This window comes from Anabrus simplex, chromosome 3 (assembly GCF_040414725.1).
Source record: "Anabrus simplex isolate iqAnaSimp1 chromosome 3, ASM4041472v1, whole genome shotgun sequence".
Lineage (NCBI taxonomy): Eukaryota > Metazoa > Arthropoda > Insecta > Orthoptera > Tettigoniidae > Anabrus > Anabrus simplex.
In genome coordinates this window covers 295,447,813-295,465,182 of record NC_090267.1, presented here as the reverse complement: position 1 = coordinate 295,465,182, position 17,370 = coordinate 295,447,813, and the positions used below count along the sequence as shown (strand labels likewise).

General features: G+C 36.7%; 1 protein-coding gene across 1 annotated transcript in view; it reads right to left on the bottom strand.

Annotated features, from left to right (window-relative positions):
• Positions 1-2,568: 2,568 nt before the first annotated feature.
• LOC136866781 (histone-lysine N-methyltransferase 2C-like) overlaps positions 2,569-17,370 on the bottom strand; it is an 811,555-nt gene continuing 796,753 nt past the window's right edge. The window contains 1 exon segment of the mRNA XM_067143888.2: positions 2,569-3,412. Coding sequence (XP_066999989.2) covers positions 3,320-3,412 — 93 coding nt within the window. The 3' untranslated portion in view covers positions 2,569-3,319.

The window sequence follows — 17,370 nt, the reverse complement described above, 5'->3', positions numbered from 1 at the left end:
ATATATTTTTAAAATAGTACCACAGAATTCTTGAGCACTGTCTTGTCCAATCAATGGACTGACCCATCCCTTGAAACTTGAATGAGTGTAGCAGGGTCAGTATGAAAGCAATGATACTGGTTTCTGAAAGGAAGGTCATCATTTTTTATTTCCGATAGTTCCTGAATTGTCTTTATACAACTGAGTGAACTCCATTTCAGACTTTTACTTCAAGAGAGAGCTTGAGTAGGTCAGAATCAAAACTGGGAGCACCTGGTCAGCCTTGTTATATGAAATCCAACTATTAAATAAGTGTGATAGATACCGTGTACTTTAAACAGCCACCGTAAAAGCTTCATTTTGCCATATTTTTTGAAGTGTGTACCATGCTACTCTTTCCTATAGACAAATATTTTTGAAAAGTGTTGTGCAAACATCTACAAGGATACAACTTATTCCCATTTCTCCCCTTCATTGAGTACAATAACACTATATTGTTTATTTATCTATAAGTTTCTTTGGGCTGAAATGTTCGATAAGGTATCTACTACAGGATCATACTTTATCACCTACTAATTTATCACATTCTCAAACATCAGCAGCTGGTGAGACAAACAAGAATATTCCACGGATTTACTTTCCCCTTGAGGGAGTACTGTACATGATGCAGTATGGACGTAACTAACTTAGAGTGTGAAAAAAGAAGAAAACCCCAACCACCACCACCTGTATTAATAGATGTTTAAAACATTCAATCTTGTTTTGAAATCACAATGTAGTATAATAATAATTGCACTATTTCTTGCATGAAGTGAACAGCAAGAAATGTTTATAGTTAAAAAAAAAAGGGACAAAATGATTACCATGTTCTCTAAGGGTAAAATACTCCAAAGTGGATGACAAACTATTGCTATTTGCTTTACATCGCACCGACACAGATAGGTCTTATGGCGACAATGGGAGAGGAAAGGCTTAGGAATGGGAAAGAAGTGGCTGTGGCCTTAGTTAAAGTACTGCCCCAGCATTTGCCTGGTGTGAAAATGGGAAACCACGGAAAACCATCTTCAGGGCTGCCAACAGTGGGGTTCGAACCCACTATCTCCCGGATGCAAGCTCACAGCTGAGCGCTCCTAACTGCATAACCAACTCGCCCGGTGACAAACTATTGAACTCGGATATAAACCTAAAAGTTGGTTTATTATGTTATTGATTTCATGTCCCACTTACTACTTTTATAGTTTTCGGAGACGCCAAGGTGCCGGAGTTCTTTAACATGCCAATACATCTACTGACGTAAGGCTGATGTATTTGAACACCTTTAAATACCACCAGACTGAACCGGGATTGAACCTGCGAAGTTGGGCTCAGAAGGCCAGCGCTCTACCGTATGAGCTACTCAGACCAGCGAAAGTGGGTTTATAGTTGTTGCTGAAGTTAACTTGGAATTTAGTCTACTATCAAAAATTATCTAAAAATGATAACAAGAAAGTTAAAATTTATGATGGTTATTAAATCATTTACAATAAAATCAGTTATTTGGAAGAATTGGGTATAACTCGGCAACAAATCAAAGACAGAAAAGAGAAGAGGATTTTGAAGAACAAAAGCATAAGTCTCAAACTAAAAGCAGTTGAACGGAAACAATATACTATATCGGACACACAAAGGGCTTCCAGGTCGGAGAGGATGAAAAAGTTCTGGGAGAAGAAGAAGAAGAAATTAACTCAAATGTATTGATTTCAGTGCTCCAATGTGGGCGTAAAATATGTAAATAAATAAATAAATAAAATCAGTTAAATATTGCAACTAGCAGTTTTCATGACAACTGATAAGAAAGAACGTGGATTTGTTGGTGATGAAGGTATATGTCAAAAATAATATTCCTCTGAGAAGTGTTGCCATTCTGGCACTATTTCTATTATATTCTACAATTGTGACCTGTTACTTTATTTGTTATCAAATTTCCTCTCTAAGTGGCGCAGGTGATTTTTGTTTTAAGAGGAAGTACAACTAGGTAATCATCCAATTTTCCTCCCTATGTTGACTAACACTGACTCATAAGAATGTGCACACAGCATCAGTACTTTTATAACAAGCTTGTCATAATGATATAGTAATATATTATACTATATAGTACATTACAATACTGGGTAAAGAGACTCACAAAACAAACAGGGATACACTGTACACGTAGTGAGGAAATTTAGGAGTTATCTCTACAAAAACCTGATATTTCAAACGAAGAATGACCTTCCATATTTCCACTATAATGAATGAATAACACAGAAACATCACATATGCAAACATAACTATTGGACAAAACTATTAACTTGCACTTAATTCCAGCAGTTGACTGAGAAAAAAAGGAAGCATACACAGGGTGATCGGAATCAACGTGAACCAGGTATATCAGCGTCAGCGGGTTAGCCACGCTGATAAATAATTCGAAAGAAATAATTCGACATCTCGCACCGTTGTCATTTTATCAGTTGCTGAAGTTAGCCAATCAGATGACTTTGCGGACGAATTCAAATGGGCTTTGCATGGTGCTGTTGCTAATTCTATATGAGGCTTAACACCAGACAAAGAATATACCTTTCCCAGGGGATGGGTTTGAATACAGACCTCCGAGCTGACAGGATCGCGCCAAAGCAGAAACGCTTCGGTGACACTGGCTGAAACCCACGGTGCATTTGTGTTTGATGCTGATTTCTCGGCATGGCTCTCAAGCTGCTCTTAAGTCGTCGTGCAGATTTAGCAACAGTGCCACACAAAGTCTGTTTGAATTCGCTCGCGAAGCAAGCTGATTGGCTAAGTTTAGCATAAAATGACAACGGTGCAAGATATTAAATTATTAATAAGCATGACCAACACTAACGCTCACATACCCGGTTCACATTGTTTCTGACCACCCTTTACTAAAAAACTATCCTTGAAGTAGCTCTATTTAACTATTTCTTTCAATGCACTGTGCAACATTTTTGGACCCTTCATGAGCTTGCAAAGAAACTGAAACTTTTAAATATGGCATTATTATTTTCCATTAAAATCTCTTTTTTCTCAGACAATTGCCATAACTGAAAGAAAATGGGGCAGTCTTAAAGTCATTTCCATCTTCTCACAGATATTTCAACTTTCCTTGACTATGCTAAAGACAGTGTAAAAATAATGCTCATCAAAGGAAGGCCTCAAAAAAGTAACAGAAGTATCTTCAAAATTTAGAGAGGCCAAGCATTTATAATGCTTTCTATTGATATTTGGTCTCTAAATGGCACACATATACTTGCGGTGGGTAAAACGTTTTTAGGAATGTAGATTACTTCCACAATAGTATGATGCATTAATTCATCCATTTCCGACAGTTGGGCGCACCACAGTTGCATGGGATCTTATGCTGATCGTCCTCTATGTCAAACTTATAGTCATATGCCAGCTGAAAAAATAAATTAATGAAACTATAATCAGTAAAAAAGGAACAAAAAATATTAAACACAAATCTCGGGGAAGGAGCCTTAGAATATTTGTTTGCAAAGGTATCACATTAGGAGTAAGTATACACATATGGGATTTGTTAAATATATATATATAAACAGGAGCCCTTAATTTTAAAATGACATCCCTCATGATTTTTGTAAACATTCGCAGTGCTTTAAATATATTTTCAACAAATTCTAATAGAAAGGAACAAACATGTGACAGGTCAAATCATGTACAGAATGGCAGGAACACTAATAGGAACATGTAATAGGAAAAACACAATGATATGACAGCATTGGAAGAGGTAGCAACAGAAAGAGGAGAGTAGAACAAACATGGAAACTCAAAAGAACCAAGGACGATGTCTACATTTTCATACACTGATGTCTTTACGTTGATAGGATCTCTCCTAATCGATTCTTGTTCTTCTATTTCCATTTATTCTCAGCTCTCGATGAGCTTCTCCCTGCTTTGTAATTTCATCAGGAGGGTGGGCTTCAACACTTATTGAAAGGACAACTTGATGGATACAATTTACAAGTTGCTTTACGTCGCATAGGTCTTATGGCGATGATGGGACAGGAAAGGGCTAGGAGTGGGAAGGAAGTGTCCGAGGCCTTAATTAAGGCACAGCCCCAGCATTTGCCTGGTGTGAAAATGGAAAACCACAGAAAACCATCTTCAGTACTGCCGACAGTGAGGTTCGAACACACTATCTCCCGAATACTCAAATAGAAATTCAGTCCTGATGTGGGAAATGTAGGATATTAAAAAAAAAAGCCAAATAAGCATAGTAAAATGGGAGAGACAAAAAATTAAGGTGAATATAGGTGGTAAAAGACTAGGAACAAAGAAGTGACAAATCAAGCCATGCACAGAGGGACAAAAACATATAATAGAAAAAAACCCACAATGACAGGTCATTTGTTGATGAAATTTTCAGCATATGAATCTATAGTGATCAAAGTGAGTGACGTAGAACAGTGGCTTGCCTTGGGACAATCTGATAATTTTTTGTATAGTTCGAACATTGTCCAAGAGATACATAAGGCCTGGAAAGGTTCTTATGTTTTGATCACAATAAAAGGACTCGCTCAGTTTACAGTCTCACCGCTAGGTATCAGTTAAACCTTTAAAAAGTCGCATGAGAATTATTGCACTAATAGTCGCGCAAGGAGGAAATCTCCGGGTTCAAGAAAGAGTTGTGTTTTCATCCTATAGTTCATCTTATTTAGCAGAAAATGTTAGTGTTCCTTTTAATGCTGGGTGGTCAGTTTTAAAGCAAACTAATATATTCTTACGTGATTTATTTAAGATAAAAAAGTACAGTATGCTAATATAGGACATGAACCATTTATTAGAATGTTATAACAATGGGGTTTATCCCATACCAAAAATATCACCATAAAAGTGTCAAAATAAAAATGCTGAAAGTGAACATAAGTTTAGAAAAGAAAACTAAGAGGTCATCTGAGCAAAAAATGGCAAGAAAAGTAAAACTATAAAACAATCTGTATAACTGAAAACGGTGAGAAAACATTCTGGTAGTTTGTTCTAAATTAACTGAAAATAATGTACACTTGCCGAACTTTGTGTCCAAAATTGAACCATTCAACTTCCGCACTTAAAAAAAAAAAAGCAAGAATGTTCGCAACGTGGTCACTGATTCAGTCATGTATGAAGGTATTTCATTTCATACATTGAAATTCTCATCTTCTTGAGAGTCCCCGTTGTTTGCATAATCCACATAGTATGCCACTCGATGATCTGTGCATAGGATTATTCAGCTCGATATTCACAACACTCCTGAAGATCTGTTCTGTCTGTAGGTACAAAAAGCGCAGCGCCCAGTTCCTTGGTCCGAGTTTCCAGGGCACAGTGGTTCATCTTCAATTCCAGCAAGTATCTTTATTTTTGTCTTCAGCTGTCATGGAATGTAGGGTAACGAGTGACGGATTTTCCAATAATCCAGGCAGAGTTCATGAGACAAAGTTTTCAGAAGTGCCCTCCTGGTTCATGTCATCTTTTCTGTTTGCCAGGAAAATTATATAGGCATTTATTGCTCCAATACTTGAGGGCAAAGAGGAGTGATAGAGGCCATCTCTTGCCGAACATAAATCCCCTTCTACCCCTGTTTAGGTTGAAAATTGGAACAATGACAAGTTCACATTGTTTGCTTCTTGAAGGGATATCACTCAATTCTAAAACATTTCATGCTTAACCAAGAAACCTCAAACATCTGATTCAAGTGGAATTCTTTCGAATAAGTTTTTTATTCGTTTCTCCTTTTGTGAATCCAGTTGCTATAAAAAAATATAACAAAAATGCTGTTATGGTGAGACTTACAAGAGAAAGACTTTAAATAATGCCAATACATGCCAAGTCGGTTATGCATAAGATTCAAAGAAAGATTCAGTAAAGAAAAATAAATCCTTATTAGCTGTTCAGTCTTATCACATGGTCCTAAAAAGTGCAATGACTTACAGGTATGTTTTCTTAAAATAGATCCTACAACATATAAAATGTTTACTTACAAATGGCTTTTGGCAGTAAACCACAACTGTAAACACGTAATAAAGAAAATAAAATGACACATACAGAAAATAAGCTACAAGTATTGGTGTAGAATTCAGAGAGGAGGTAGCCAGTAACCGGTATACAAGAAAAAAAGCTGTGTCAGAGGGACGATTCGAACCAACGAAAAAAGAAGTGTACTGCGGCCAGAGAACAGTATACTGCCACCCTGACTTGTGCTGTTGACGTTGCTTTCCGCTTTCCCTAAGCAAACACCAACGACTTGTTCTCCCAATAAGCTGCAAGTCTAGTATGGGTGATGAATTCAGAGTCGATTAATTCACTATCAGGTATCAAAGAAGAAAAGCGATGTCAGGAGCCGGATTCGAACCTTTGCTCACAGAAATGGACAGCGATCTGAACGCCGTGCCTTAGACCGCTCGCCCAACCTTGCATGAGCTCTTGCAGTTGCCCTACGCTAACTTAAGCAGACGCAACGACTTGCTGGCGTAATAAGATCCAACTCAAGTATTGGTATAGAATTACCGTGTATCCAAGAAAAAATGCTGCGTCAGAATTGGGATATGTACCCACGCCCACCAGAAAGCCTTTTTTATTCCTCGGCCACCCTAACATGTGGCGTTGATGTTGCTCTCCGCTATCTTAAGGAGGTCCAACGACTTGCTCGCGTAATAAGCGACAAGTCAAGGTCTGGGCTTAGACAACTGTCTCAGAAATATCCCTTCCCTGCCATAGCAGATGAGCTGTGACGACACATTTCACAAAGGGTGATTCAAAATGAATGAGGAGGAAGGCATAGGGGCAGATAGCTTCACCAGTTGAAGGTAACAAATTATGTCGTGCAAAATAAAAAAATAAAAAAAAATAAATAAAAAAAATAAGCAAAAATAAAAAGGTATAACAGGCCCAGATGAAACCTCCGGGTGCGACTAACTGATGTTAACTGAGATATAATTTGGTTGAGTTAACATTAGAGAAGCAAGAAGCAAATGTGATTTAAAACTTTTCAATAAATAGAAAAAAACTTTTCAATAAATAGAAAGTTTGTAGCAGCCCAAATGGTACACGAGACATTTCTCAAGAAGGTATTATTTTCCATCTGTTTCATGTAGATCCAATACTGAGAGAGAAATGATGATTTTCCATTTCCAGGCAGGGTGACAAGCACAAATCTCTCTGTTTTCAAAGTACCATGGTAAGGTCTACAATTTGCATTTCCTGCAATATGATTTCAGTATAAGTGCAACAATATTATAATACTCCTACAAAGTGCCTCCAGTGTACATTACCTTTTTGACTCATAAACAAAAAGATGTAAGTCGCTGAAAATATCCAGTTCCTAGACTCGCTCTATTATGGCCACAAAGAAGAAAAATAACACAAAGGACAATATTATTTATAATCAAGAAATTCTGAGACCTCCTTTAGATGATACTTCCGCCATTGATGAAATAAACATACAAGTAGAGTCACTTGTTAGTAGTCAGAAACAAATGAGTGTAAATTGTATCACCGATCTAGGGCCGATGATCTAGATGTTAGGCCCATTTAAGCCATTTTATTACCATCAAATCACCAACTGAGAGAAACTAAGAAGTAAAGAAGAAAAAGAGAACAAATACAACCTAGGACACCACAGCTCAATCGATAAAGATGAAATCTGAAGGTTGAAGGTTTGATTACCAAGCGCATTTGACCATTTTTGTTCTGTACTGAACATCTCCTTGACATGTACTATATGCACCCAGCATGACCTAATAAGCTGACAGTTTATTTCAAGTAATGCAGTCATGAAAACGTAAAATTTATGTAATTCAAAAAACAATGGACTAAAGATTTATGCAGTCACTGAACTACCTGCAACTCTATGCAAAGTCTCTTACATTGCTGATTTCACAGTTTGTCAGAAAATGGCAAGGTATTCGTATGCAACATAAAAAAAATAAATAAGTATTCAAGGGGTTGGACGTTGAGAACCTAAACTAGTTGTTTAACGGTCGGTTGCATAAACCATTTGATCTTAGATCAGAGATGAAATTGATCTCAGTTCACGCTAAACTCAGATTTTGTTGTTGTATAAACGTTAATCTGAGAACAATTCGCACTGAACTAGGTTTAACTTTGACTGGAGAAATTTCTCCAATCAAACAGTTTCATCTCAGTTCAAGGAGTTGTTTTCTATTTGAGATACAAGAACAGCTGATCGTGAACATAATATTACCTGTGTTGTTACGATAAATCATAAGAAAATACACAAAAGACTAACCTAATACATTCTTAGCTATAGTTGTCCGTATATAAGCTATATTACGCTTCTTGTAATGCGTGAAACATAGGCTAATTCTATAACATAACCTTTAAGAATTGCTTACGGATATTACATTAAAATCTCGTTCATGTTTTACAGATGTCTGATTAGTGGGATATAGAGGGTTATTCAGCTAAGTTGTCCATCTCAAATAACATATGGACCATTCAAGATAGAATGGCGTCAAAATCCTCTGAGATAATGCTATTAACTTTGTTTTTAAAATGGAACTACACTGTTGTCTACAGCTAGCCTTAAATCTACGAGCATTACAAGTTCAGCACTGTGATTGTTCTGAAAATCAATCTAAGTACTATTTGAGAAAATGCAATGTATTCAAACGTGCTTCATTTGCCAGCTGGGGACTGTCCTGTTCGATTCATGCTACATATGAAACATGAGCTAGCTGGTGACATATGGAGTTACTTCACATTTTCCTGACAGCTACATATTCGCTCTGCTGTGCTCATAAAAGCACTGTGAGGAAATGTATGATATAACACCTTTAATATCGCCGTAGGTAACAGATACCGCAAAGGAAAAACAGACATGCGACGGGCTCTATGTGACAACATTTTTTATCCTGATGTGATATTAAACCACACAAGACCGAACGAGCCTAGCGCAACTGAGCAATCACCCCTTCTTAACACTAACTGATTCTTTGAAGAATGAATAAAAGAAAGAGAACGGCCATGAAGGCCATGAAAATGAAAGACTCTCTAGGCTTCGCAAACCTAATACCGTCGGGATCAAAAAAGAAACGAGTGTTGACCGAGGGAAGTCAAATCAGAACAAAATCCCTTAATTGTTTAAATCTCCTTACTCAAATGCTTCATACACCATACCAAACATTAGGCCCACCCACGCCGCTTCTAGAAACTCCCCTCCAGCAACAGCACATGCGTCCAAAGACCAACCTACTCCTTCTCTCCCTACATGCCCCTCCATTACCACATCGATGTAACACCAGGAGTAGAAAAGATAGTAAGGCAGGTGCTGCCAGTGTAAGCTGTAGTGGGACAGAACTGGAACTGGATGTTGTGTGTTGCAAGAAGTTAGAGTTTGGAAATGTAAAAGTTTTTTTTTTTTTAAATTTAACATATCTGAAGGATTTTATTTTGTTAGTAATATTTTGAGGAATGAAGAAATAAGAACTCTGGACTCTACTGGAATTATTTTATGTAACTGCAAGAAATATTAATTTAAATATGTGTGTAATAAGTTTTCTTTTAGGCAATAAGCAAGAAATGTTGAACTGTATGTACATTGAGAGATGCAAGAAGTATTTTGATTCAAAAATTATGTAACTAATAAAAAGTAATTTAAGAAAACCTCAAGATTGGATTGTTAACATTGCAAGAGTGATAAAGTGATCTGTATATCATGATGTAATTGGTGACATTTAAAAAATGTAAAGGTGCTTTAATTAGAAACAGCCTATACTGCACGCGCGGTTATGGATGTTGCAATAAGTGATGTAATTTCTCTAGCGTCAGTAGCCAGGAAATCACCATATATGGTCATGCGAATGTATTGGCGAACGAGAATCTAGTGGAAATTGTTTCTTATTGGTTAATTGTAATCGAGCCATATCCGGTCTTCTTGCCGGCTTTGGAAAAATGATGCGTATGCTCGGCGTCATTTTCCATCCGACCGCCCTAGCGAGCGTTCGAGCTCGAGGGCTACCTTCGGGAACTCCTGCCTTGATATACTAACAATTTGTTGGTTATTTTGATCCACCTTTTCAATACAAATGAAAAGGTGGATCAAAATAACCAACAAATTGTTAGTATATCATAGCATAGTTCAATACGGGTCTAATAATGAGATTAGTTACATGTAACTCCTGCCTTTCCGAGGTAAGTGTTATTTCAGTGCTATTTTCTTGTTATTATCAATGTTTTCTGATTTCGTTTGATTTAATTTAATTCCTTTGCGTTTCGGTATTTTCTTGCTTAATGTAATTTTCAAAGTTTAATATTCAACGTGTCTGAGTTTGCCCTATATTCTCGTTTTCATAATTTAAAGTCTTTCTCCTGTCTTTTAATCAACTATCCTTTCATTTGTGTTTTGGTTTCGTAATCATTCCGTTAGTCAAATGTGTAAAAGTATCTTCTGCTCTGTTATGTTACTTAGTCTCTTGTAATTTTGGTTATTTGTTATTTTTAATAGAATTGAGCTAGAGGGTGTTTCATGTAAGTCTTTTCTCCCCATAACGTTATACGTTCCTTAGACCTCGTACGGTTTTCCAGCAGCTCCCACATCCTGTCTTAGTTGTCATTTTAGGCCTGTAAGTGTTTCCTATATTTGGTTTAATTTTGCATATCGAAAGATACTCGTCACGTTTCCATGTTTTGATGTGAATACACCGCGACTGCGTCCTTTTTCTATCTTCTTATTCATGTTATTAAGTTTTATATTATTACTACTCTTATATTATTATTATGTGTAACCGTAATTGTCCCGAAAATGGTTACATTTGGTAGCAGAACGTGGTTATGTAAGGAGCGAAGACTTACAATGAACATTCTTGGCTAACTTTTCTAAAATTAATTTTAAATCTTTTAAGTTTGAATATAGGTTGTAAGTGTTCCGTGTGTGTTCTTAATTCCCGCCTTTTGTTTTTCATGATTCTTGCGCGAGTTTTACGCACCACGTGTTTTCGTTCCGCGATGTGCAGTTTTGTGTTCTGTTTCATCTTGTAATTAATTAATTAATGGTTGGAGGAAATGGTGTGTCACTATTTGTAACAAGTTTTTTGGTTTCGTTAATTTTAATAAATATTCCTCTGTGGCAAGATTTCGCTTGACCACGTGTTTTGTAGTAAAGGGATATCTTCACATTTCATGTGCTGTGTTCACGTTCCGAAAGTCTTCTTTAATAAATTTCAATATGTTTGATTATGTCTACTTTTCTTCCATTTTTTTTCCCCGATTGTAGCATTTGTGTAATTTCCGGTTGTTTCAAACTACGTTGTGATATCGTGCTAAGTATTGTCTCGATACTGTATTTGGTACTATACTCCCGTGTCTTAAGTGTGTTGAAAACAGCTGAGCGTTTGACCCACTGCGAAGTGTACACACCCTACATCCTACGTTATCGAGTGTCGCGTTCTGCTTGTTTTCCGTCTAGACCACGTAAATTGTAGTGTGAATTGTCAGAGTGATCATTGTGTTCTTGTTAAATTTTAGCATGGAGTTTCCTTAGTTTTTCTGTAATTTCTGTTTTGGTAAATTTTCGGCAACAATTTCGAGGTTATGTTGTGAATTTTTCGAAGGTCTTTTCGAGTGGTTTTCTGTTCGTAAATCTCGTGTTTCAGCAAATTATTTTCTAAATTTGTTTCTTACCGCGTTGTGTGTTTTTTTCGGCAGTATTCCACGTGTGTGATCTTTAAAATTATTTTCGCGTAGTATTTTAGCTTGCTATGTACTTAAATTTCCGATCATGTTGTGTTGTTTTTGGTCTTTTGCTGGATCTGGGTTCGTTTCCAAGTAGGTATGGGACTATTTTGGGGACTGTTTCCCAACTAGCTACTAAATTCATCTAACAGATTATCGAGTATGGAATCTCTTAATCTGTGTGAAAGTTTCCTAGTTTGTCGTATGGAGCTTTTCCATCGTGTAAGTGTCTGTTTCCTTGTCACGTATATTTATTAACCCGTGTGTTCCATACTTGTTAGGATGGGTCTACATTTGACTGTGATTGTCTTGTAGGGTGAGTCTTGCTCACCATATTGTTAGACCAGCTAGGCTGACGCTCATTATGGGCAAATTTGACGGGTTACTGATCTGCGCTTGTGCTTGTGACATCTTGGAAATCTAGTGTATCTGATATGAGATTCTTCTGTGATCTTTTGGCCCAACATTAGGTGCCTAGATGGAGAACGATGTCCATTGTGATTATAAGAATGAGTACTAGGAGGATTTTCTACAAATGTTCATTTTGGTGTTCTTATGCTGATATAAATTGTTGTTAAATTCATAGTAGGTCTGCAGGTTGTCAAGATTTTCTTTCTGTTATTTTTAATTTGTCACTGGTGACATTTTGAAGGTATCGTGATTTAGCTAAGCCATTCAGTTAATTTTTCTGCTTGTTTTCTTTTGTTCGATTTTATCAATATTAAAAATTTCTTGCATTACGGGTTCGTGTCTTCAAAATTTATGTACTCAATTTGTAGAAGTATGGGATTCTCTAGACTGAGTACGGGTCAAAATTTGGGTAGTGCTGTATCTGTCCTACGATTTTCGCATATAATTGTGTGTTTGGATTGGGTGACTTGGCTAGGCATATGTATGTGTGTACTGAGACTTAGAGCTTAAGGTGCTGAGAGGCTGTCCCTCTTCTGGGAGTACGATATTGGCCCTAAGAGTCTCATTGTTGTGTGATAAGTTCAAGTGTACTTGAGGTCATGTACTGTCCTTTTCTTTTGTGGGTACTTCTTGATGTGTCATCGCACGGGTGTTTTTGTGTGTGTATGTGTACTGTGTTTGTATGTCATGTGATGGGAGTCAGTATCGAGGTCGTCTGTGCCTTTTACCATTCGTTGGTTATGCTGATTCAGTGATCATCGCACTTTTTTTGGTGGTTTGATGTTGTCTGTGTGTATGTAGGACAGATAAGCTTGGTAGTCTTGTATGTCGTGCGGTTATCTGGTAATCTCTGGTATGTTGTACTTGTATCTTTTTATTTCTGATATCAGCAAGTTGGATTTCCGTATGCGCACTCTTGCATCGCTTTCGTTTTTCATTTTTGAGTTACTGTTGGTAATGTAATGTGATTTTGATTTGATATTCCTGGCTTAATTGCGCCTTCATTTGACTGGTGTGACACGTAATATGTAATGCGAGTTCATCTATGTAAAAATTTTATGAGTACATGACAAAGTAAATGAATAGTGACTTACTAACCTCGGTTCATTGAAGGTGGTTGCAAGCTAACGTAATTTAGTATTTATTTCTTTGTTTTGTGTTCCCTTGCAACATTTTAAATTCTTCCTTTTATCTGGTTGTTTTTTCTTAAGGGGGGGGGGGGGTAATTAAGAATGCACGCGGTAACTTAATTTGGTAGTTATAAGGGATTTAGTTATAAATAAAATTTTTGTTTTGGGGGTAAATATCTGGCCGGATACATTGGCAATTTTATAGGTTTTGTAATGAGCATGGTCACTGTCACCATGTTAGGTATAATTTAATGTAATGTCTTTTGGGCTAAGATTAGAATGTGATTCATTTGCTTAGTTAGGGATTTTGTAACATTTTTGGGACTAGGGTAAACTCGGGCAGATTTTCTTTTAATTTTTTATATTATCCTAAATTTCAGAAATAACACTTGCCAAAAGGGGGACTGGGGTATCCCAGAACTATAAGAGGGACCTCCCTAAGGAGTTTTGTTATTGTTATAAGAAAAATAAAAACAAAAACCCACCCTTGAAACTCAAATTTTAAAGTCATCGATAGGTTAGGCCAGGGGCCTTATTTCTTCAGTTCCAAGTTTCTGCTGCGTTTGTTTATGTTCCAGTGACTGCAATACTACTGACTCTGTTCTACCTGGGGTGTCTGTTGGGAGCCTGCAATGCACCTTTTGGTCACTGTATCTGATAGTGGAATGGGAAGGTGGTTCTGATGGTGGCAGTATGCAATGTTGCACCAACACCCTTCACCTGTTTTGGGCCAGTTCACTAAGCTGGTGGGCTGTGCTGAGGCTATAAGTGAGCTATGGTTGGACTGCAATATGGATGGAGACGTTGGCAACGGCCGCGGTCAGCGCCTTTGTTTGACAGCGATACCAACGCTCTACTTGTTTTTGATTGTATGGACGTTCCTGAAGAGAACGAAGAAAAAAAGGAGTTGTGTGGTACAATTTGTGGTGTTGAAAGAATCTTCAAATCTCTATTAATCCTCCCTTTTAAGTTCATTTAAATTTTTTTATTTTTACTGTTTTTGTCGAGCGGAGCTCGACGTTGAGAGGAGAATGTAAGCTGTAGTGGGACAGAACTGGAACTGGATGTTGTGTGTTGCAAGAAGTTAGAGTTTGGAAATGTAAAAGTTTTTATTTATTTTTAAATTTAACATATCTGAAGGATTTTATTTTGTTAGTAATATTTTGAGGAATGAAGAAATAAGAACTCTGGACTCTACTGGAATTATTTTATGTAACTGCAAGAAATATTAATTTAAATATGTGTGTAATAAGTTTTCTTTTAGGCAATAAGCAAGAAATGTTGAACTGTATGTACATTGAGAGATGCAAGAAGTATTTTGATTCAAAAATTATGTAACTAATAAAAAGTAATTTAAGAAAACCTCAAGATTGGATTGTTAACATTGCAAGAGTGATAAAGTGATCTGTATATCATGATGTAATTGGTGACATTTAAAAAATGTAAGTGCTTTAATTTGAAACAGCCTATACCGCACGCGCGGTTATGGATGTTGAAATAAGTGAAGTAATTTCTCTAGCGTCAGTAGCCAGGAAATCACCATATATGGTCATGCGAATGTATTGGCGAACGAGAATCTAGTGGAAATTGTTTCTTATTGGTTAATTGTAATCGAGCCATATCCGGTCTTCTTGCCGGCTTTGGAAAAATGATGCGTATGCTCGGCGTCATTTTCCATCCGACCGCCCTGGCGAGCGTTCGAGCTCGAGGGCTACCCTCGGGAACTCCTGCCTTTCCGAGGTAAGTGTTATTTCAGTGCTATTTTCTTGTTATTATCAATGTTTTCTGATTTCGTTTGATTTAATTTAATTCCTTTGCGTTTCGGTACTTTCTTGCTTAATGTAATTTTCAAAGTTTAATATTCAACGTGTCTGAGTTTGCCCTAGATTCTCGTTTTCGTAATTTAAAGTCTTTCTCCTGTCTTTTAATCAACTATCCTTTCATTTGTGTTTTGGTTTCGTAATCATTCCGTTAGTCAAATGTGTAAAGTATCTGCTGCTCTGTTATGTAACTTAGTCTCTTGTAATTTTGGTTATTTGTTATTTTTAATAGAATTGAGCTAGAGGGTGTTTCATGTAAGTCTTTTCTCCCCATAACGTTATACGTTCCTTAGACCTCGTAGGGTTTTCCAGCGGCTTCCACATCGTGTCTTAGTTGTCATTTTAGGCCTGTAAGTGTTTCCTATATTTGGTTTAATTTTGCATATCGAAAGATACTCGTCACGTTTCCATGTTTTGATGTGAATACACCGCGACTGTGTCCTTTTTCTATCTCCTTATACATATTATTAAGTTTTATATTATTACTACTCTTATATTATTATAATTATGTGTAACTGTAATTGTCCTGAAAACGGTTACAGCCAGAACAGACGGATCCACCTAGTATGAACTGAATGAGTAAGTCACTTCACATTCATGGGGTACTATTCTGATTGGTTTCTGTCACAACCCGCTTTCTAATTTGTTGATTAAAATTTCTTTTTTACTCATTTCACATAATCTTAAGATCCCTCCCAAGGCCAAGTAACACCTCAACGGGAATGATTATTCTTTTTCAGTGTCTAGAACGTTCCTTCACAATTAAGCAGCAACCCAAAACTAAGAAAAAATCTAAGAATGTATTCTTCACATTCATTGTCAATACATTTAACAAGAAACCAAGAAGTTTATCCTTTCAATCACAACAAAATTGAATGTGGTTTTAAACAATCTTATCCAGCCTAAAGAAACAATCGGTTTCAAGTCTCCATTCGTGATTGACAACACATTCCAAATTGCTTTCGTCAAGATTAAGTAAATGATATATGTGGGTCAAATGAGCCTCCGGGTTAATATATTAAGACCATTGTCGTCCTAATGATCTTTAAGTTGGATGAAGAAGATCCATTTTAGTTTTGGACATTTTTTAAAATTAGATAGAATAGGTCTGACAAGTTTTAATTGTGTTAAAATACCATTAATTTATGTCACTTACATTATGTGTTATTCACATTTAAAAAAATATTATTGTGGCATGTTAATTTTAAGAGGTTATTAATGTGTAACATTAATGTCCATATTTCATACTATATATGGTTAAGTAAGGTCCCGGACCTTGACTGCAAGGTTGACTACAGGCTGAAGATGCCCAAAGAAGGGTGAAACATCTACCTGATAAATCTATATAAATTCATGTAGATTTAAGCCACATTAAACATGGTACGTATTGAATACGTGGTTTTATTAAATTATCTTTAAGAAATTTTTGCCTACCAGAAGTCCGATATCCGTTTTTCCTTCACTTGTATTCGGTGCAAGAAAAGCATATGGAGAAATTCCAGTCTATGCTGCAAACAACGTTTATGTTTCATTTGTCAACAGTCACGGCCAGCTCAATTCAATGTGTAAGTGTTATCCAAGGGGCAAAGCAATTTCTTATTTCATTTGTTGACAAGTCACGGCCAGGTCAATTCCATCACTTAATTATTATTCAACTGACAAAGCTATTTCGTGTTTAATTTGTTTTGCAGTGTTGCAACATCCACTTTTCTGAACTCCGATTACATCTGAACTGATGGGCTATCTGTCGTAAATGAGTATGATTGTCTTCCTGAAGAACTTAGTTTTTGTGAGATCTTAAGTGACAGTAGAGGCCAATCCTAGAACCCTATCTGAACTACACATGTGTAAACCGAGTTCAGTTTTCGTACAACACGTTGAAGTCATAATCTCAGTTCATTTTCAGAACTAGGTTCTAAACTGATCTCCGGTCAGATGTCCTTATGCAACCGACCTTAAGAGATTCAGACAGACAGAATGAGATAAATAGACATGGTTAATGAAATGCAGTAGTAGTCTAAGTAGTCTCTCTAAGAGAGAAGGTTTAGGAAACCATGGTTAAAAAGAGACTCAGAAGAGAAATGTTAGAAATGGTGCAAGCAATGTACAACAACTGTGTTAGCGGAGTACTGACCCCAGTTGGAAAGACAGAATGGTTTAGGAATAAGACTGGACTAAGACAGGGGAGTGTGCTGTCACCTGTTTTTGTGTTTATTATGGTCATGGACCAAATTGTAAAGGAAACAAAGGAAGCCTATGGAGATAAAGAGACGAAGATACTGCTATTTGTAGATGATGATGTTATCTGG